This window comes from Saccopteryx bilineata, chromosome 11, assembly GCF_036850765.1.
Source record: "Saccopteryx bilineata isolate mSacBil1 chromosome 11, mSacBil1_pri_phased_curated, whole genome shotgun sequence".
Lineage (NCBI taxonomy): Eukaryota > Metazoa > Chordata > Mammalia > Chiroptera > Emballonuridae > Saccopteryx > Saccopteryx bilineata.
Genome location: NC_089500.1, coordinates 36,220,790 through 36,240,757, shown reverse-complemented (window position 1 = coordinate 36,240,757; position 19,968 = coordinate 36,220,790). Strand labels below are relative to the sequence as shown.

The window sequence follows — 19,968 nt, the reverse complement described above, 5'->3', positions numbered from 1 at the left end:
AAACACCATTACCAGCTGCGGCACAATTCCAGAGGCCATCCTTTACGTTTTATGAGATGCCCCTGGAATTCTGCAATGCACACGTGTGGGCCTGTTACAACAAATGAAACACAGAGAACTTTGTTCTCTGAAGTAAATCAATTCTTTACATAATATGAATTCTAGATTCAATATAGAGCATATCTTAGCATACCTCAAGCTAACAAATGCATCTTAATACTCTTATAAGGTGCTAAGAAATTTTAAAAGCAATTTATGTTCATTTCTAATTTTAATCAGTCTTCTGCCACCAACTCAAATCCCAATATAAAAACTTGCACAAACCAGACTACATCAAAAATACAAAAACCAACCAAATAAAACCCCAAGTTTATAGGAAAGCCCAAAGCAAACTGTTATTACCTGTTTTTGAGGATATGAAAAGGCCTCTTTTCCTATAGTATGAAGAATAATATGATGTTGACCTTCCAAAATAAGCTGTTTACTGTCTTCCACTACGTAAGCCTAAAATACAAAGCACGAAAAATGTTACTGGGCTTAACAGTAACCTCAAAAGCAGCCAACAAGCTCTTTCCCTGCCACTGTGGAATACATGGAGGCAGAGACTTGGGTGTGGTGAAGATTTGGCCCCAACTGTAACCCACTGCTGTGGTGGAGGAAGGCTTGCTGCTGGAGACGTAATGGGCATTCTATTGCTTTACAAGAGACACTGAAGACGGTCTCATCCGCAATGACCTAGCATGTGGAATTCGTGAAACTGCCCAAGCCTTAGACAAGCAACAAGCTCATCTTTGCTGTGGACACAGACGGCCAACAGACATACAAAAATATGCTCATCATCATTAATCACCAGAGAAATTCAAATTAAAAACACAATGTATTATCACCTCACATCTGTCAGAATGGTTATCATCAATAAATCAACAAACCAGTCTTGGCGATGATGTGGAGAAAGAGAACCCTCCCACACTGCTGCTAGGAATATACACTGATGCAGACATTGCAGAAAACAGTTTGGAGTTACCTCAGAAAATTAAAAATGAAACCGCCTTATGACCCTGATATTCCAGTTCTGCGAATAAACAACAACAAAAACACCTGGAAACTCTAATTTGAAAGACAAGACACCCACTCCCATGATCATTGTGGCATTAATTACAATAGCCCAGATTTGGAAACAGCCCAAGTACTCATCAGTAAACATAAATGGAATACTATTCAGCAGTGAAAAAGAAGGAAATCTTATCTTTTGGGTCAGCAGAGATGAACCTAGAAAGTGTTATGCTAAGTGAAATAAGCCAGTCAACAGAAGACAAATACAATATGATTTCACTAATAGGTAGAACCTAATGAAAAAAAATAAACTAACAAACATAACACAAAGACTCGTAGATACGGAGAACAGATTGGCAGCTGTCAGAGGGGAGGAGGTTTCCGTGGCTGGGTGAAAAAAGGTAAAGGGATTCATCAAAGAAAAAAAGAACTCATAGACATAGACAACAGCATGGTGATCACCAGAGGGAAAGGGGCTGGAGGAGGCAGAAGAGGGTAAAGGGCGGATAAACGGTGATGGAAGGAAACAACTTGAGGTGGTGAACACAATATAACAAAAAGATGATGTCTTATAGAATTGTATACTTAAAACCTTTTCAAAATTTATTTACTAATTTTAGAGAGAGAAAAAAAAGAGGGGCAAAAAGAGAGAAACAGATTTGTTGTTTTACTCATTTATACATTTACTGGTTTATTCTTATATGTGCTGACCAGAGATGGACCCTGCAACCTTGGCCTATTGGGACGATGCTCTAACCAACTGAGTTACCTAAAAAGGGCTGAAACCTATGTAATTTTATTAACCAATGTCACCCTGATAAATTCAATAAAAATAACACAAACAGGCCCTGGCCGGTTGGCTCATTGGTAGAGCGTCGGCCTGGCGTGCAGGAGTCCCGGGTTTGATTCCTGGCCAGGGCACATAGGAGAGGCACCCATCTGCTTCTCCACCCCTCCCCCTCTCCTTCCTCTCTGTCTCTCTCTTCCCCTCCTGCAGCCAAGGCTCCACTGGAGCAAAGATGGCCTGGGCGCTGGGGATGGCTCTGTGGCCTCTGCCTCAGGCGCTAGAATGGCTCTGATTGCGGCAGAGCAACGCCCCCTGACCGGTGGATCCTGGTCGGGCACATGCGGGAGTCTGACTGCCTCCCCGTTTCCAGCTTCGGAAAAATACAAAAAATAAAAAAATAAATAAAAAAACACACTAAATATACTGCTTATAGAAATTAGAGGATATTTTATCACTTCATATTCATTTTGAAATATCCCCTAATTTCTGTGAGCAGTATATATATATGCCTAAAATAGAACAGGTATACTGTGAAAAACAAGTCTCCTCAGATAACTCTGGGAAAGACTAATGCCTAAACAACCTTATTGTGATTTGCCACGTATGGATCTTATTTTCTAAAAATACATATATTTTTTCAAATAATCCAGAAAAACTAAATATAGGCTGACAATTAGATTATTGAGAATTATTGTCAATTTGGTTGAGATAATAATACTGTGGGGTTAAATTAAACAAGAAAGTGCTTAGGTACTATAAGTACACAGAGAAGCATTTACTGATCAAATATTGTGTCATCACCTGACTGGTGGTGGCAGAATGGAAAGAGGGACAGTGTGGACACTAAGGTCCCAGGTTCAAAGCCCTGAGGTCACTGGCTTGAGTGCAGGATCATTGACATAATCCCAAAGGTCACTGGCTTGAGCAAGGGGTCACTGACTCAACTTCACCCCCTAAATCCTCCCCCCAAGGGACATATGAGAAGCAATCAATGAACAGTGAAAGTGATGCAACTAAGAGCTGATGCTTGCCTGACCAGGCGGTGGCACAGTGGATAGAGCGTCGGACTGGGATGCGGAGGACCCAGGTTTGAGTCCTCAAGGTCGCCAGCTTGAGCACAGGCTCATCTGGTTTGAGCAAAAGCTCACCAGCTTGGACCAAAGGTCGCTGGCTCGAGCAAGGGGTTACTTGGTCTACTGTAGCCCCCCAGTCAAGGCACATATGAGAAAGCAATCAATGAACAATAAGATGCAACAAAAAACTGATGATTGATGCTTCTCATTTCTCTCCGTTCCTCTGTCTATCCCTCTCTCTCTCTCTCTGTCCCTGTAAAAAATTAAAAAAAAATAAAAGGCTAATGCTTTTCATCTCTCTCTCTCAAAAAACAAGTATGTTATTAAAAAAAGATGCTACAGCAAAAAATAAAACAATGTAGAGGCAAACAGAATAGATGAAAGATGAACAGCAACAAATGAATAATGGGTACCAAGAGATTCAAAGTGTTTTCTTTTTTTAGTGTTTGAAAAATGTCCATAATAAAGAGTTTAATAAAAATAACACTCACTTTCATGAAGCTTATCATGATTATAGTATTCTCAGCACCACTTAAATAACAGAAACAGAGAGAAAAGTGAACTAACTTGAATGAATTCTTCTTTTGGCAAAAAAAAAAAGTCATTATTGAACTGTTAAAAAAAGTTATAAAACAACTTAAATATTGTAACTGGAACATTTCAGCTGGAAAAACATAGAGTAACTTGTATTTGTTCTTCAGCTTAAGAATCGAATATCTATAAACAAAACTTGCTGAAAGAATGGATAACACATACCTTCCACAATATGACAACATTCAAATCCACCGCGCTGCACTTCTGAATCAATCGCACAGCATCTGCAGCTGAGTGCTTTTCTGTATGCACTGATGGCTGCACTTGAGATTTCTTTAATTCAGAGGATAAACTTCGATAAAAGAAATCTGCACACGGGCTTGCTGAACTTATTATCTGTTAAAAGAAAATCATTTGTTTACATAAATGTTTCCCATTAAATATACCCTCCCTAATATATATTTCTATACCTTATACCAGGGGTCCTCAAACTTTTACACAGGGGGCCAGTTCACTGTCCCTCAGACCGTTGGAGGGCCGGACTATAAAAAAAACTATGAACAAATCCCTATACACACTGCACATATCTTATTTTAAAGTAAAAAAACAAAACGGGAACAAATACAGTATTTAAAATAAAGAACAAGTAAATTTAAATCAACAAACTGACCAGTATTTCAATGGGAACTATGCTCTTCTCACTGCCCACCAATGAAAGAGGTGCCCCTTCTGGAAGTGCGGCAGGGGGGCGGATAAATGGCCTCAGGGGGCCGCATGTGGCCCGCAGGCCGTAGTTGGGGGACCCCTGCCTTATACACACCCAAGAGAAGTCTTCAAAATTTCTTGTCAACTTTTGAATATTGAAAGGCCACACTAATAATTGAACACCTAAAATGTTATAAATTACCATGAACCTTAAAGATGTTACTTCAAAATAACTAACCTACACTGCTAGAAACATTAGGTTTCACCTTTCAAGAATCCATGAAGAATAAATGTGTAGCTCTAAGAAAATGAATTAGAAACAAACTGTTGAAAAGATTTTTTTTTACTATTAAAATAACAGAAGTAGAAGATAATAGAAAAAAATTTAAAAAAAATAACAGAAGCATTGCTCAGAACAGTAGGCAACATATAATCAATAGAAACCATACGGAGTCACTGACATTAATTTGGCTTGTATACTTGAGGTAGAGAAAATAAGAATTTTTTTTAAATGGACACAGAACTAAGGGATCTCCTTAATGGAATATCATGCTTCATCATAAAATCTGTTCCTTATGATTTCTGGGATTATAGGCTGTATTATGTAGATGTCAAGCTTCAAGTTAATTATATATTAATAAATATATACATTTTTCGTGTTAGGAGTACAACTTTTTGTGGTAAACCATTTCCCACAGTTTTCTTGTTAACCTGTAGTGCTGTCAACCGGAAATGTCTTTGTTTCTGTCTTCAATGCTCCTATACAAAACTATATAGTAACAAATACAATAAAAATTACAAGCTGAATATAATTTAAGGGTCCTAATGATGTTTCTAGGGATTTTAAATTTAAAAATAAAAGGAACAAAGCAAACTGAAGTCCTGAAAGCTAATTCAACCACTCAGTAAACACAATATCTCCAAATGTCACACTTCTATTGGAATTATTGGGCTTTTGGTGCTCTGAGCTAAATAGCTGCTTTCTTAAAATGTAAAAAGTCACAAAAAATAAGTCAGATGAAGGCAAAACATAATAGAAATACGAAAGTATCAGGATGTGTGAAATTATCAAGGGGAAGAACACAAGGAAGAAATAATACCAATAACAGTATACAACTACATAGAATTTTACAATGTGGGTCTTGTACTTTTCGAAGAGATCCCCAAATCCCCTCCTTCAGATTATCTGCACAGCTGGTTGAAAATGCATATTCCCAAACTCCATCCAGGACATAATAAAACAGAGCTTCGGAGGTGGAAAGGCAAAGCTCTCATTTTTACAAAATTCTCTAGGTCAAAAACAGATCTGCAGACTGATCATCTCAATACCACCAGAAGCTCACAGCAATATACATTCTCAGCTCTCACCCCAGTCCTACTGTATCAGAATTTCTGTATTTCAACAAGATCTCCAGGTGACTCAGAAGCACATTTCTGAAAGTTTGAAAACCACTGCTCCTGGTGATTCTTACAAATAATAAAGTTGGAAGTATCACTGCTCTAGACAATAATACATTTAAAATCACAAAAGAACTTATTTGGGTCTCAGAACCATATGAGACACTAAAATCAAGAGCATTATCATCTATATGTTCCACTGTGACCACTTTTTCTAACAGACAAGTTCCCTCATACAATCCTGTTTCTTTTTTTCAATCCCAAAGACTATTCTTATTTTATGTAATACAAAAAAAAGTTAACTTTAATGAATTAATTAAAATGGTATAATCCATATAGCATTTGCGGGTCTATTTTGGGGAGCTGAGGTCAAGTGTCAAAACCTAACAAAGTTGACAAGTTCATCCATCAAAGAATTTGGGGATTAGTAAAGCAATAGTTTTGCCAAAATAGGTAGATATTTCAGAACTCTGACTTTTAAAATCAAATGCTACTGTCCTTATTTGTATACCTGTTCATTTCCAAAGATGATATCTGCAAAAGTGTATTTTTCTGAAGACTGTGTGGCAACTAAAAAACAAGAGAAAACAAGCTAATCATATAACTGGTATGAAATATAAAATGACCATTAAGAAAATGTTAAAATAAAATGAATTTACCTTCTTTTTCCTTACATCGTATTGCCTTGAAGCAAAATTTTCCCTTTTCCCTACTGCCAAGTTTGGCATCTAGGAAGAAAAGAGAAAATTTCAAAGAGCTTTCTCAGCTTATGACATGGTAAAAGCAATTCATTATTCAGATTTCCTCAGTCAAACTGGAAAAGAATTCATAATAAATGATTTTAATGAAAAATATCTTTGCTTTCATTTCAGTGAAGGAAATCTCATTCTGCTCTTAAGAAGGATAAAATTTTCCTGAAATACATGTTCATATGTGGCTATCTGTTTATCTATCTATCTATCTATCTATCTATCTGACAGAACAGATGTTTGAAAGACTAGAACTTGGGGGCCAGGGAGTCCACAATCCTACCACTCTATTTCTTCACTCTGTTCAGTATTTCTTCAGAATATGCATGATTTATACCACTACTGTTGTATGTACATACTTTGCTATGATATATTTCCACCACTGCAAACACCTCTAAAATGCTAATATATATATTTTAATAACAAAGTAGTCTTAGTTGTAGCTTAATTTACATTAAAGCCACATTGAAATTTTCCCTAGTAAGCATAATATTGCAATAAACTGCTCTGACTGTATGAATTTTTCCATATTTTAAGTTATTTTCTAAAAATAAGGATATCTACAAGGCTAAGGGGTTTAAATATTTTTTTAATCTTTTTGAGTGTATATCATATAATTCTTTTCTAGAAAAAGCAAATATCATTTTGCCAGCTTTACTCCACTCTACATTACTAGATATACTCATATAACTAGCAGGATGATAAACTGATAGTCTGGAAAACAATTTGTCAACATATATCACAAGGATGCATATTCTGTTTTGAAATGTTACATAAATATGGAAATGCACAGAAGACCCAGTAAGCATGTAAATATGGCTATACACAGAAAATCCAGCCCTTCAATGGCAAAGGAAATAGAGACACTTCCATATTCTAGTCTATATGTTTCTATGCTGTTCGAAATTTTGACAGTGATCATGTATTCAGGCACCAATTTTACAAATGAATAAAAAATTAAAAAGAGGCAAAAATGTGGAAAGGACTAAAAAGATGGAAAAGAACCAATTAAAATAAGTCATTTTACTCATATCTTGTAAACTAATGAAAGCATAATTTATTACTTAATAAAGTTAATTATAAGAAAGGCACAAGTAATCTTATCTTATAGTATTACTCTGAACAGCAACAACCAAAACAAAAAAAAAAAAACAGGCAACGAGGATATATCAGAATTCACTATGAAGAGGGAAAAAGGCACAAACCTTTGTTTTCAGAGAGGTTTACAGATTTGTGTAACTTCCAGTGTTTGCTACTACTTGATACTTGTACTATATGGAATTCCTTAACACTGGCTTCACTCTACCAAAAAGAAACGAAAGAATCATTAAGGATTTAGGAGTACTAACAGAGGATTCCAATAAAAACAATATTCAGACAAACATACCAAAGTCAATATTGATTAACATAGATAAAAACTTTATTTTAAAATAAATTAACAATATATACATTTCAGAAAGTTATTTAAATCCCTTTTCTAACATTCTTAAAACAGAGAAGCCAACATTTCATCTAAGAAATATGTTTATAATGCACTCCTAATGGCAAATTTTGAAACAAAGTATTCAGTTATTAGATCTATCATAATGAATTACTGGTAGTGTTTAATAGATCAAAAATTATTTGTTGTCAATTTTTAATCAAAATTATTTCCTTTTATTTCTCCTGATCTTTCTGAGATATCCCATTCTTACTAAGGCAAAACAAATAAACAAAACAGAATCCCAATACACAGCTAATATACATAAAGTTATTTAAACTGCTTATAATTTTTTATTCTCCTAAGAGCTAATTTAAAATTAAAATTTTCTTATCTTACCAATGTTGATTTTGGGGGGATAATCATCAAAGTATTAGTGCATTAACCCTAAATATCCTAAAAAGAAGTGACCTTACAAATCTTATAAGCTAAAAGCAAAGTACATTATACAATTAAAACATTTCAAATAAATATCTAAACACAATATGAAGCTAAGAACCTATTTAATTATGAGATCGCATTTCCTTCTTTAAGAATACATTTATATATATAATTTTTAAATTTATCGATTTTTAGTGAGGAAGGAAGGGGGGTGACATGGAGCTGTTCTTCTATGTGCCCTGAACTGGAGACTGAACTGGCAATCTCTGCGCTTCCAGATGACACTCTAACCAACCAAGCTATCCAGTCAGGGAAAGAGTATTTTTATATTTTGAGTACATCAACAGGAATGGTAAAATGTTTAAAATGCTTTATATAAGAGAAATAGTACTGTCAGAATGTATGTGAAGGGTTATCAAATTAATGCTAAATGTGAAATCCTAACAGAACTTCATAAATTAATTACAAGAGGTTCTCAATGGTGAGACTAAAAATACTTCTATAAGGTCTCTTTTGGGTTGAATTACTGGCATATGGGGCTATATATCATATGAATATGTACCATATTTATGCCACCAGATGCTTTTATCTAAAGAGAGATTTTTAAAAAATGACAAAACTAATGGAGAAGTAGGATGCTCTCACTGTGTTGTACATGAAGATTCCTAGATTCCTAGCTTATTCTGTCTTGTGAATGGAAAAAAAATCCATAACTAAAAACAAAGGAAATAATTCAAGTAGAATTAAAAATAAAATTTGGTTTTAAACCAACTTACAGTATTGACATTTTCCACATCCACAAAGACCAGCATATTGCCCCCTCTGCCTTCCTCATCTTCAAGAGAGTTACTTCTGCAGACAGTGGCTCGCACATTCAAAGACCGGCTCGTACAAATAACTGCCGTGTGTCTTAATATTCTGTGGCTGAAGAAATAAATAATTGCAAATGTAATCTAAAAACTTCCCCCTGTGTTATGAGTCTCTAATTCCAAATAAACCTTTTAAAACCTCATCACTCTCAGGACTATTTACACTCCAAAAAAACAAAAAGAATAAAGTAAAATTATCTAGTTGGCCTAAGTTCAATTAATTCCTCTCAATTTGCAAGGATACTATTAGTCTCCCTGACTCCAGGCTTTTCCCCTGCTCTCAAAGTTATCTGTATAGCACATGATAATGATCTTCATGTACCAATGTCCTGATTATGCCTCTTCTCTGACAGTGGTTCCATGGAAACTGAATGTCTACCAACTAAACTCCAAACTTGCACCTAGCATTCCAGGCCCTCCACAGTAAAGCTTTACATTTCAAGGTTTATTCCCCTTTACTTCCTTTACATACAGGGGTAGACATTAGTAGGTTTACAGTTGTGAGTGTCCACAGGTGAATAGGTCAATGAGGGCCAAAGGCATGGCCACCACAACCATCAGACCTCTCACCCAAAGGGACTTCTTCTTTTGGGGTATTGTCAAAGATGAAGTCTTTTCCCAAAAATCACATGCTGTGGATGATAGGATTCGCTGCAATAAGAGAAGTGTGCCAAAAAATTGATGCCAATAAAGAACTCTGTGCCAAAGTGTGCTTGAGTATAGCAAGTACATTGCAATGTGTAAATAATGAGGGCCAGGAGTCTGAGCTCATACGAGGTTGCACCTAAGTGGACTGTGCCATTGCAACATTCTTCTGAGTTAATAAAGCTATTGTAATAATCATAACGTGCATACCTTTCTCCATATGAATGGTAAACCAACTTTTTCCCACCCCTGTATGTTTTATACTGTAGCCAAACTAACTCATTCAGATCGTAAATCTTCATTTACCGTATTTCTCCATGTATAAGATGCACCCTTTTTGAAAAATTTGGGGTCTAAAAACTTTGTGCATCTTATACAGTGGCTGTGGCATTTCAAATGCCACAGATGGAACAATATATTAAGACAGTGATTTGTCATGAGACACAGATGAGGACAAACTAATGGATGGGAGTTTTGACAGTGATAAGGAGTTGTATGAATTTTATAATGAATAAAACGAGTTCAATAATTTATGTAAAACATTTTTTTTCAAATTTAGGGCCCCAAAATTAGGTGTGTCTTATACATGGGAGAGTCTTACACATGGGGAAATGTGGTATATATACAGACTCATCCTAGAAGACTCCCTATTCCCTTGCCTATCCCCTTTATATGCAAATTCTGAAATCTTTACTTTCCTTGGGAGCTCATTTCAACTCTACTACATTCTTTTTTTTTTTTGTATTTTTCTGAAGCTGGAAATGGGGAGAGACAGTCTGACAGACTCCCGCATGCACCCGACCGGGATCCACCCGGCACGCCCACCAGGGGGCGACGCTCTGCCCACCAGGGGGCAATGCTCTGCCCCTCCGGGGCATCGCTCTGTTGTGACCAGAGCCACTCTAGCGCCTGGGGCAGAGGCCAAGGAGCTATCCCAGCGCCCGGGCCATCTTTGCTCCAATGGAGCCTTGGCTGCGGGAGGGGAAGAGAGAGACAGAGAGGAAGGAGAGGGGGAGGGGTGGAGAAGCAGATGGGCGCTTCTCCTGTGTGCCCTGGCCGGGAATCGAACCCGGGACTTCTGCACGCCAGGCTGACGCTCTACCACTGAGCCAACCGGCCAGGGCTATCAACTCTACTACATTCTTAAAGCCCTCCAGCTTGCCTAGGCCAGAGTACTCTATCATCTTCTTAAGGAGAACTAGCACTGACTAAGGACCCAAAATGTACTCATGTTTACAAATACCGTATCATTTCTCCTCACAGTAAGTCTTACAACATACTTTAAATAATCCATGAAATAAAATAAATGAGCACAATCACTCCTCTAATTATATAAAACTGAAAACAGCATTATTACACATAAAATATCCTGCTGTGTAAACAATCGGCTACAGTCCTGTGAGAGCCAGTTAGGTTTCACTTCTTCAGTGGGCCATTATAACATCACTCTAATCATCTGTTCAGCAATACATATGTTTTTCCCCCATATATTGTTGTGGGGCAGGGGAGGGCACAAGGGAAAAAGGTAAAATCATTTTCTTTAAAATACACTGTAGGCAAATTGTCTTCATATACAAATGATACCTGTGAATTCCATGATTATGTGATACCTCTGGCCAGTTAGAACTTATAGCTAGATATATTAGGGACAACCTCAGATATAAACACCATGCAAAATTTAGAAGGGTGTAATTTCTTTTTTTGTGTGACAGAGACAGAGAGAGGGACAGATAGGGACAGACAGGAAGGGAGAGAGATGAGAAGCATCAATTCTTCGTTGTGGCACCTTAGTTGTTCATTAATGCTTTCTCATATGTGCCTTGACCAGGGGGCTATAGCAGACTGAGTGACCCCTTGCTCAAGCCAGTGACCTTGGGCTCAAGTTGGTGAGCCTTGCTCAAACCAGATGAGCCTGCGCTAAAGATGGCGACTTTGGGGTTTCAAACCTGGGTCCTCCACATCCCAGTCCAACGCTCTATCCACTGTGCCACCGCCTGGTCAGGCTGGAAGGGAGTAATTTCTTAATAATGACATGTTAACAAATATTAAAATGTTAATTTAAATTTGTGCACATATATTAAATGTAGGGAGTAAGTAAAAAATGTTTTCTGGCCCTGGCTCAGTGGTAGAGCGTTGGCCAGGCATGTGGAAGTCCAGGGTTCGATTCCCAGCCAGGGCACACAGGAGAAGCGCCAATCTGCTTCTCCATCCTTCCCCCTCTTCTTTCTCTCTATCTCTCTCTTCCCCTCCCGCAACCAAGGCTCCATTGGAAGAAAGTAGGACCTGGGCACTGAGGATGACTCCATGGCCTCTGCCTCAGGTGCTAGAATGGCTCTGGTTGCAGTGGAGCAATGCCCCAGATGGGCAGAGCATTGCCCCCTAGTGGGCATGCCAGGTAGATCTCAGTCGGGCACATGTGGGAGTCTGTCTGCTAACCCCCACTTCTCACTTTGGAAAAATACAAAAAAAATGTTTTCTAATACTCACCGTATTTTAGGCAGCTTTTTAACACTTTCATAGTAAAACAGGAAGTTAATTTCATGAACACCTTCTTCATCAGGCCCACGTAACCACATTGGTAGCTGAACTGAAGCTCCAGGTAGAAGAACAGTGTCCGGAAGGGGAACAGGAATCACCTCTGGGTGACTTCCCACGCCAATGCCAAAGTCTACAGAAGAAGCTGATGACGTGAATGCTGTACACACAGAGGCAGCATCTGTCACAGCAGTCTTGTAAGCACTACAGTTCTCAGAAGCTGAAGGACTCAGTGGTGTTAGAACAGCTGTGTTACCACCAAAAGTAAAGAACTCTGGACGTTTAGAAACAACCTTCAATCCAGTAAGAGGACACTTGCTGACATTGACAAATTCTACATATGCTTTTCGGATTTCTCCACAGAGGAGCCCTGTAGGAAAATGTATAAAGAACACCTGCATTGGAGGGAAAAAATATCATTATATTGTCTGTTAAAATTTCTGACCCTCTACTGAATGACACTTTAAGATGCTGTATTCTTTACTAAACGTTTGCAAGTATGTTATTCTCTTTGATATCTCCTCAAATATGTGGCAATTAACAACTCCATTTTAGAGAAAAGGATGAGACAGAATCTAGTGTTACTCAGTAGCAGATTTCAAAGTCATGAATTAAAGGTAAAATGTCAGTAACAACAGGGTTAGGGACAAAACTTTCACAACTGTGTAGATTATAGACAAAGAAATCACAAGTAATTTAACGTCATTATATGGATTAAATTATCGTCAACAGTTTCTATAAAGGTCAAGTTGATAAGTAGCTCAACTACTTTTTTATACATCACTGAAATGAAAAGATACACTATAGATCTTAAAATGGAAAAACACAAAGATTCATGATTCCGTATCTGTAACTGAAAAAGCCCCAACATTCCAAAGAACCTCAAGCTTTTAGTAACTCAGATGAGAGCAAAAGCTGATTCAACTAATGTGAGCTTTTTATAGCTTTTCCCATTTAATGTGATATTCATATGGTTCACCCAAGAAATACTAATGTGCTTGATAATTACATGCTGCCAAAAAACCTAAAAGAAGTTACATAACACTTTAGACATAACATGAACACACACACACAATTTCTAAAAATTAAGACAAGTGACTTCCAACATGTATCTGGCCTCAGAATTTCAGATGAGGAATTGTGGACCTATACTAGAGAAATACAAATATGGGCTAAGAAAATCATCTAGTAAGTTACTTACAATTAAAGAAACCTTAAGTATAAACGTCAGAACTGTACTAACAGTATATACGAAAGGAGAAATATAAATAGTATGAGGAAAATGAAGTTATGGCTGGCAATCCCAAGGTGTTATAAAAATCCAGGGGAATGTTTCTCAGCCTTTTGGCTAAGATAAAGTGTAAAAATCCAGGAGAAATGCCTGTGCTTCTTAATCTAAGTTTGAATAGAACTAATAGACAGTCATAGTCTTAAAGAATCAGATAAAATTTGTGGGTACCAGAAACTTTAAGATGGATATGAGAAAATAAGGGATTAATGTATAAATCCAAAACATAAATTAAGAGGACAAGAAAAAATAAAATAGGTACAGGGTTATATAGAAGACACTGATTGACCAATGTCAAACTTCATCAAATTACTTAGTATTTGTGGAAGAAAATCAATTTTGAGATGTTTCATCAAAACAATTACATAGAGTACCATAAAGAAACATTAAAATACAGACAACAAATACTAACAAGAAGGCTACAGTGTTGTTAAACTGGGAAAGGTGATGTTATAGTAAAAGACCAGTGATATACCATATGTAGAATACTGTGCAATGTAGCTCCAGAATAAAGGTTTTACTCAATATACTATGTTGTCTCTTTAAGGTGAATCAGCATATCTAACTTCTATTTCAAATGCATAGTTGCTGAAAGTCCTTTTCAACAGTTTGTAACAGCGTCAAATTTAAATGATAAAATAAGACCAAAACCTACTAATTTATCTTAAAAATATATGTGCCTGACCAGGCGGTGGCACAGTGGATAGAGCGTCAGACTGGGATACAGAGTACCCAGGTTTGAAACCCCCAAGGTCACCGACTTGAGCACAGGCTCACCAGCTTGAGCGCAGGGTCACTGGCTTGAAGCCTAAAGTTGCTGGTTTGAAGCCCAAGGTCACTGGTTTAAGTCCAAGGTCACTGGCTTGAGTCAAAGGTCGCTGGCTTGATCAAGGGGTCACCCCCTCTGCTATAGCCCCGGTCAAGGTACATATGAGAAAGCAGTCAATGAACAAGTAAGGAGACCAAGGAGCCACAACAAAGAATTGATGTTTCTTATCTCTCTCCCTTCCTTTCTGTCTGTCCCTATCTGTCCCTCTCTCTGTATCTCTGTCTCTGCCACCAAAAAAAACCCCCCCAAAACAAAAAATACATACATACATATATGTGTGTGTGTATGTTCTTGAGTACAAAATGATAAGCATATGGTTATTCATTGTGGTTTTATCTGTAACAGCAAATGACTGCACACAAATCAAACAAAACATCTAGCATATGAGTCTGGCTAAATAAACTACACACACACACACACACACACACACACACACACACACACGCAGCCAGTTGGGACCTGCAGTGGCCTGCTGTGTATTAAAACTCCTAGCTGTAGTAATATAATGCTAATAAAAATCCCATACATAATTGTGAAAATATGACAAGCTTAGATGACAATGGCATGAGTATAAGAAAAATATGAAAGATTCTGAGAGGCACTTGGCTTGCCAGATTAACAAAGATGATGAAACCAGAGTACGGTATTGACACAGAAAGGGATGAGGGACCAGTACCAAGCAGAACAGGTATCACCTCAAAAGAAAGGAAAGTAAAAAAGGGCATGGGTACTTTCGGGATATTAATATGTTAGAAAGAAGGTATAATCAGTTGTCAACATTTAATGATAATTGGGACAAAAAACAAAGTTTGATCCCTACTCCTTGACATTCATAAGTTATATTCCCTTAGATTAAAAAACAAACATCAGAAAATAAAGATGTAAAAGTTTTGACTAGGAAAGTCTGTGTAAGTAATTAAAAAACTTAGAAGTAACAAAGTAAAGGACTACCGGATATGACTTTGTATACTGTATGTTAAAAAACTTACCATGGTTAAAGACACCAAATTAAAGTTAAAATGTGTGCAAAATAGGAATCAACAGAAATTAGCACTGAAGTCAGTCTACAATTCTTTTATTTGCCCTACATAACTCTAAATGCAACATAAGGAAGCAAGTGCAAAACTTGGGAAAATATGCAGCTCAGCAATATCCTGCCCTCAACACACACATACGACAATTTTCATGAGTATGTTACCTATCCCACCATTATAGGTATAGAACTAGTACCTATAAAAATTACCCAATGACAGAAGGGAAATAACACCCAATCAAAAGTCTATCAATAAGCAATTATATGAACATATGGAAGAAAAATTAATCATATGGACAAAAACAAAGACAAAAATCATTTATCAGTTATCTGAGAAATGTAAATAAAAGCAATGTCATTTTTCACTAAACTGGTTTGCAAAAGTTACAAAAAAAACCCCCCAAAAAACCTGAAAATACCCAGCATGGCAGACAGGAGGCCAGTGCACTCTCACTCTGAAGTGCAAATTACCATAGCCTTGCTGAAGGAAATTTTTCAATATGTTTCAAAAATTTTAATTTATATACCCTTTGATCCAGCAATTCCATTTCTAAAGTCTAATCTAAACTAGAATATGGACAAAATAAACCCTCCCAGTTTCTATAGGATGATGTGGCAGCATGTGCGCATGCGCAGATGATGACATAACACTGTGTATACAGCAGAGTAGCCCACGGCCATGCCAGTCAAGATGTGGACAGTACAGAGGAAAGTTCAGTATGTTCTGTGGCTTGCTAAATCCGAATCTGTGACCAAAGTGCAACATGAATATCGGCACGTTTATAACAAAGCGCCACAACTTTAATCACTTAAAACAGAGAATCACAGACTTTATTCACTGTTACACCAGACGTAATAGTGGCAAGAACTTCACTATCATTTAGATGTGTGTAGGGCAACAAATGGAGCCCACATCGAACTGCACTGAATAGGTATGAAACTGGGAGAGTTTTCCTTTTATTTGGTGCAGATTTCACATTTCTATCATCTTTTGTTGCTTTCCTATGACCGGTCAAAAGTGCACCATGACTTTATGGACACACTGTATATACATAATGATGTCTACTGAAAAAATGTCACTAATGATGAAAAATTAGAACATCCATCAATAAAGAGTTAAAATGTATTACAATGCAACGAAATAAAGAACTATTGTATGTAGCTGTTAAAAACATTTATACTGAATGAAAAATTATGTTGTGATAGACAAAAAGTCACAAGATCAAATGTACAGTATGATTCTATTCATAATTACTAAAACTGTACTTAAGTATACAATAAAAAGTCTGAAAAGAGAAACACCAATTTGGTATCACTGGCAGTTTCAGGAGGTGAATGGCTGAGCCCCTAACTTCCTTTATTAGGGAAACTTGAGTTTGCAAGGAGGAAAAGACCGCCTTTCAGTGTTCATGCTTGTATTTCAATCCTGCCTTTGGTCTGCCTCTCAGGTAGACACTTGATCCAAGATAGGTCAGAATTCTCTCCCAGAAACTTGAAATTTGTATTAAACTGGCACAAATACTGTAAGTTATAAAACTAAGACTAAGGTCACATCAAAAGCAATACTTTTTTTTTTTTTTTTTATTTATTCATTATAGAGAGGGAAGAGAGAGAGAGAGAGAGGGAGAGGAGCAGGAAGCATCAACTCCCATATGTGCCTTGACCAGGCAAGCCCAGGGTTTTTTTTGAACCGGCAACCTCAGCGTTTCCAGGTTGACGCTTTATCCACTGCGCCACCACAGGTCAGGCCAAAAGCAATACTTTTAAAGGCTTACAAACATTTACTGCTACATTTCCAGGAACTGCTGAGTCCTTATTTTTCTTTGAGGCTTATTATTTTATAATACTTTAGTTGCCATGAGATATTTTAATATCCTTCAACTAAATAATATATTTTTTCTTTTTTGGCTTCTGCAAACTAGCATCAGTTTTATTCTGCAACTAAAAGACTGAACTCATACAGCATGAAAGCCGGAAACAGGTGGGACATATGCAAAGAGGGTAAAAAGAAGACTGCTTTTTATTCAAATACTTATCTATACTGCTTAAATTTTTTATAGGATTAATTTCCATACTATATATTTTTAAGATTTTTAAAAAGTGTTTATTTTATTGATTTTTAGAGAGAGAGGAAGGGGGAGAAAGGGAGGAAAAGAAAAAGAAAGAGAGAGAGAGAAACATCAATCTGTTCCTGTACGTGCCCCTAGTGGGGATCAAACTCACAATCTCTGTGCTTTGGGACAATGCTCTAAACCAGGGGTCGGGAACCTTTGGGATGAGAGCCATGAACGCCATATATTTTAAAATGTAGTTCCGTGAGAGCCATGCAATGACCCGTGTATGTTACACATTATCCAATAAAAATTTGGTGTTGTCCCAGAGGACAGCTGTGATTGGCTCCAGCCACCCACAACCATGAACATGAGCAGTAGGAAATGAATGGATTGTAATACATGAGAATGTTTTATATTTTTAACGTTATTTTTTTAATAAAGATTTGTCTGCAAGCCAGATGAAGCCATCAAAAGAGCCACATCTGGCTCGCGAGCCATAGGTTCCTGACCCCTGTTTATAAACAAGCCATCCAGCCAGGGCCCCATATTACTTTTATATTTTACCCCCCAAAAAGCCACAGATTTTATCAACAACAAAAGTGTTCTTTTAGATGGGTTTTCCCAACTTTCATTCATATTTTGAGGGTCATATTTTATAAACAGTCTGTAACTTAATGCCAAGTTGCATGACTACCTTCCCCTTGTGAATTAGGTTTAACCCTAGCTTAATAATTTTAAAGTATAGTTCAATGTAATAAATATCAATAACTTCAAAGTCTAAAATTAATTTACTCAAAGTATCATTTGAACTTATAAATAAATGATTAAATCCATAAAATTTTGAAAAATGAAATATATATATAAATACCTCCAACAATGGCATTTCCTCAGTGATTATAGGATCTAATCGTCGATCAGGGCCATATTTAATAGATGTTTTCTCTTCTTTTGTGTTGTTAAGTCGAGGACCTTGAATTTCTAAATCTTGTCTTCCTCGGACTAACATACTCAAGGAATGTTTTTCTGAAAGAAAAAACAATCAATGCCCTAATATAATTTGGTATGTTAAATATCAATTCAGCTTGAATATATGAATATTCTAAGTTTCAGTAAAATTCTAGACAATTATTGATTAGCATAGTTAATCAAAAAATCATTCATATTTTACTTTCATGTTTAACCATAACCATTTTATGCTTAATTTTCATTTTATTAGGATTTACTTACTTTGCAGAAAGACTACGTATCACTAAATAAAGTTTTTGGAAACCTGTATTTAACCATAAGAGTTATTAACCACAAAAATATATCTGCGAGAACAGCTGTGTTGAGACCAAGAATTTGATTCATGCTATGAAAAAAGATCTATTTTCAAAGAAAAATATTCTAAAATATTGAACAGATCAAATTTTCACTTTTACTTGTATTCAAATATAATATACTAATATATATACTGATAGTAAATATATATTCTAATATTTCTGGGTAACTACATCTTCTCAACAGATTGCACAAAGAAAACCACATTCATTTACTATTCATGTGAGATTTCCCCCAAAAGCTATCACAGTGTGTGTAGGTGTGAAAAAAATTGTGTGTACAACTATCTTTCCTGCAGGACTACTCAGAACCTTTAATGTTTAGATGGTCACAGTGATAGCTCCCAGACCAGACTTATAACGTAGCATTTCCCACACCTTGTTTGATCCAGATCCCTATCCTCATTTTACATAATAATGAAATACAGTAAATCATGGAAACTCTGCATACTTGATGCAAGTTATTTTAATAGTTAATTCAGGGTTTGCTCCCACTAATGTCCTAAAATAACATTATTAAACTAATAAATATATTTGGTACCTTAAATGAAACAATGATCTATATTTTATTGAGAACCATAACTTTGTGGTATTGTGTTATGATCCTAGGTAGGTACAAGTGGGAAAGGATCTTCAAAAAGTTCTTAACATACAATTAACTTACTTAAAATATGCCATAAATTAGCAAAGTTATTTATAAATGTTGCCTGTCAACCGAGAATTACAAATATAGTACTAAAATGCAAAATACCATACTCAAGTGTAAATTTTTTGTCTTAAATTTTTGAAATCTTATACATTTCACTGCTGTTTACTTTGTAAAGAATAATTTGTATCAAATCATCTTGGATATGCAAATAGAAATATTCAACTGAAAGTTAAAAGGACCAATAAACTTTCTAAGAGTTCCCAAAAGATTTTCCAAAATAATCAGCTTTTATAAGTGCTAAATTCAAGTCTCTCAATGACTACTAATTTATTTTATTTTTTTTTAATCTAAAATGAAAGGTTGGAAGTAAGGGATTTTATAGAAAATTGCCTGACATCTTATCGGCTTAAACTGAAATAACTATATATAAAATTACAAGACAATACTAGATCTAAAAGAGTTCCCTGAATCTAAAGAAGAAGAAAAAAACTGCGTTAAATATGTATTTTGTAGTTTTACTCTTCTAAAATTTGTGAAACACATCATCTGGGGCACCAAAAATATCTTAACACTAAAATCTTACTCTC

The 19,968-nt window shown here is 36.2% G+C and overlaps 1 protein-coding gene across 5 annotated transcripts in view; it reads right to left on the bottom strand.

Annotated features, from left to right (window-relative positions):
• TRAPPC8 (trafficking protein particle complex subunit 8) overlaps positions 1–19,968 on the bottom strand; it is an 81,081-nt gene that overhangs the window by 7,945 nt on the left and 53,168 nt on the right. For all 5 annotated transcript variants that reach the window (XM_066247602.1, XM_066247604.1, XM_066247603.1 and 2 more), the window contains 8 exons: positions 18,282–18,436; positions 12,162–12,604; positions 8,937–9,084; positions 7,505–7,601; positions 6,210–6,278; positions 6,062–6,120; positions 3,670–3,843; positions 403–504 (listed from right to left, as the gene is read on the bottom strand). In XM_066247602.1, coding sequence (XP_066103699.1) covers positions 403–504; positions 3,670–3,843; positions 6,062–6,120; positions 6,210–6,278; positions 7,505–7,601; positions 8,937–9,084; positions 12,162–12,604; positions 18,282–18,436 — 1,247 coding nt within the window. The remainder of the gene's footprint in view (positions 1–402; positions 505–3,669; positions 3,844–6,061; positions 6,121–6,209; positions 6,279–7,504; positions 7,602–8,936; positions 9,085–12,161; positions 12,605–18,281; positions 18,437–19,968) is intronic.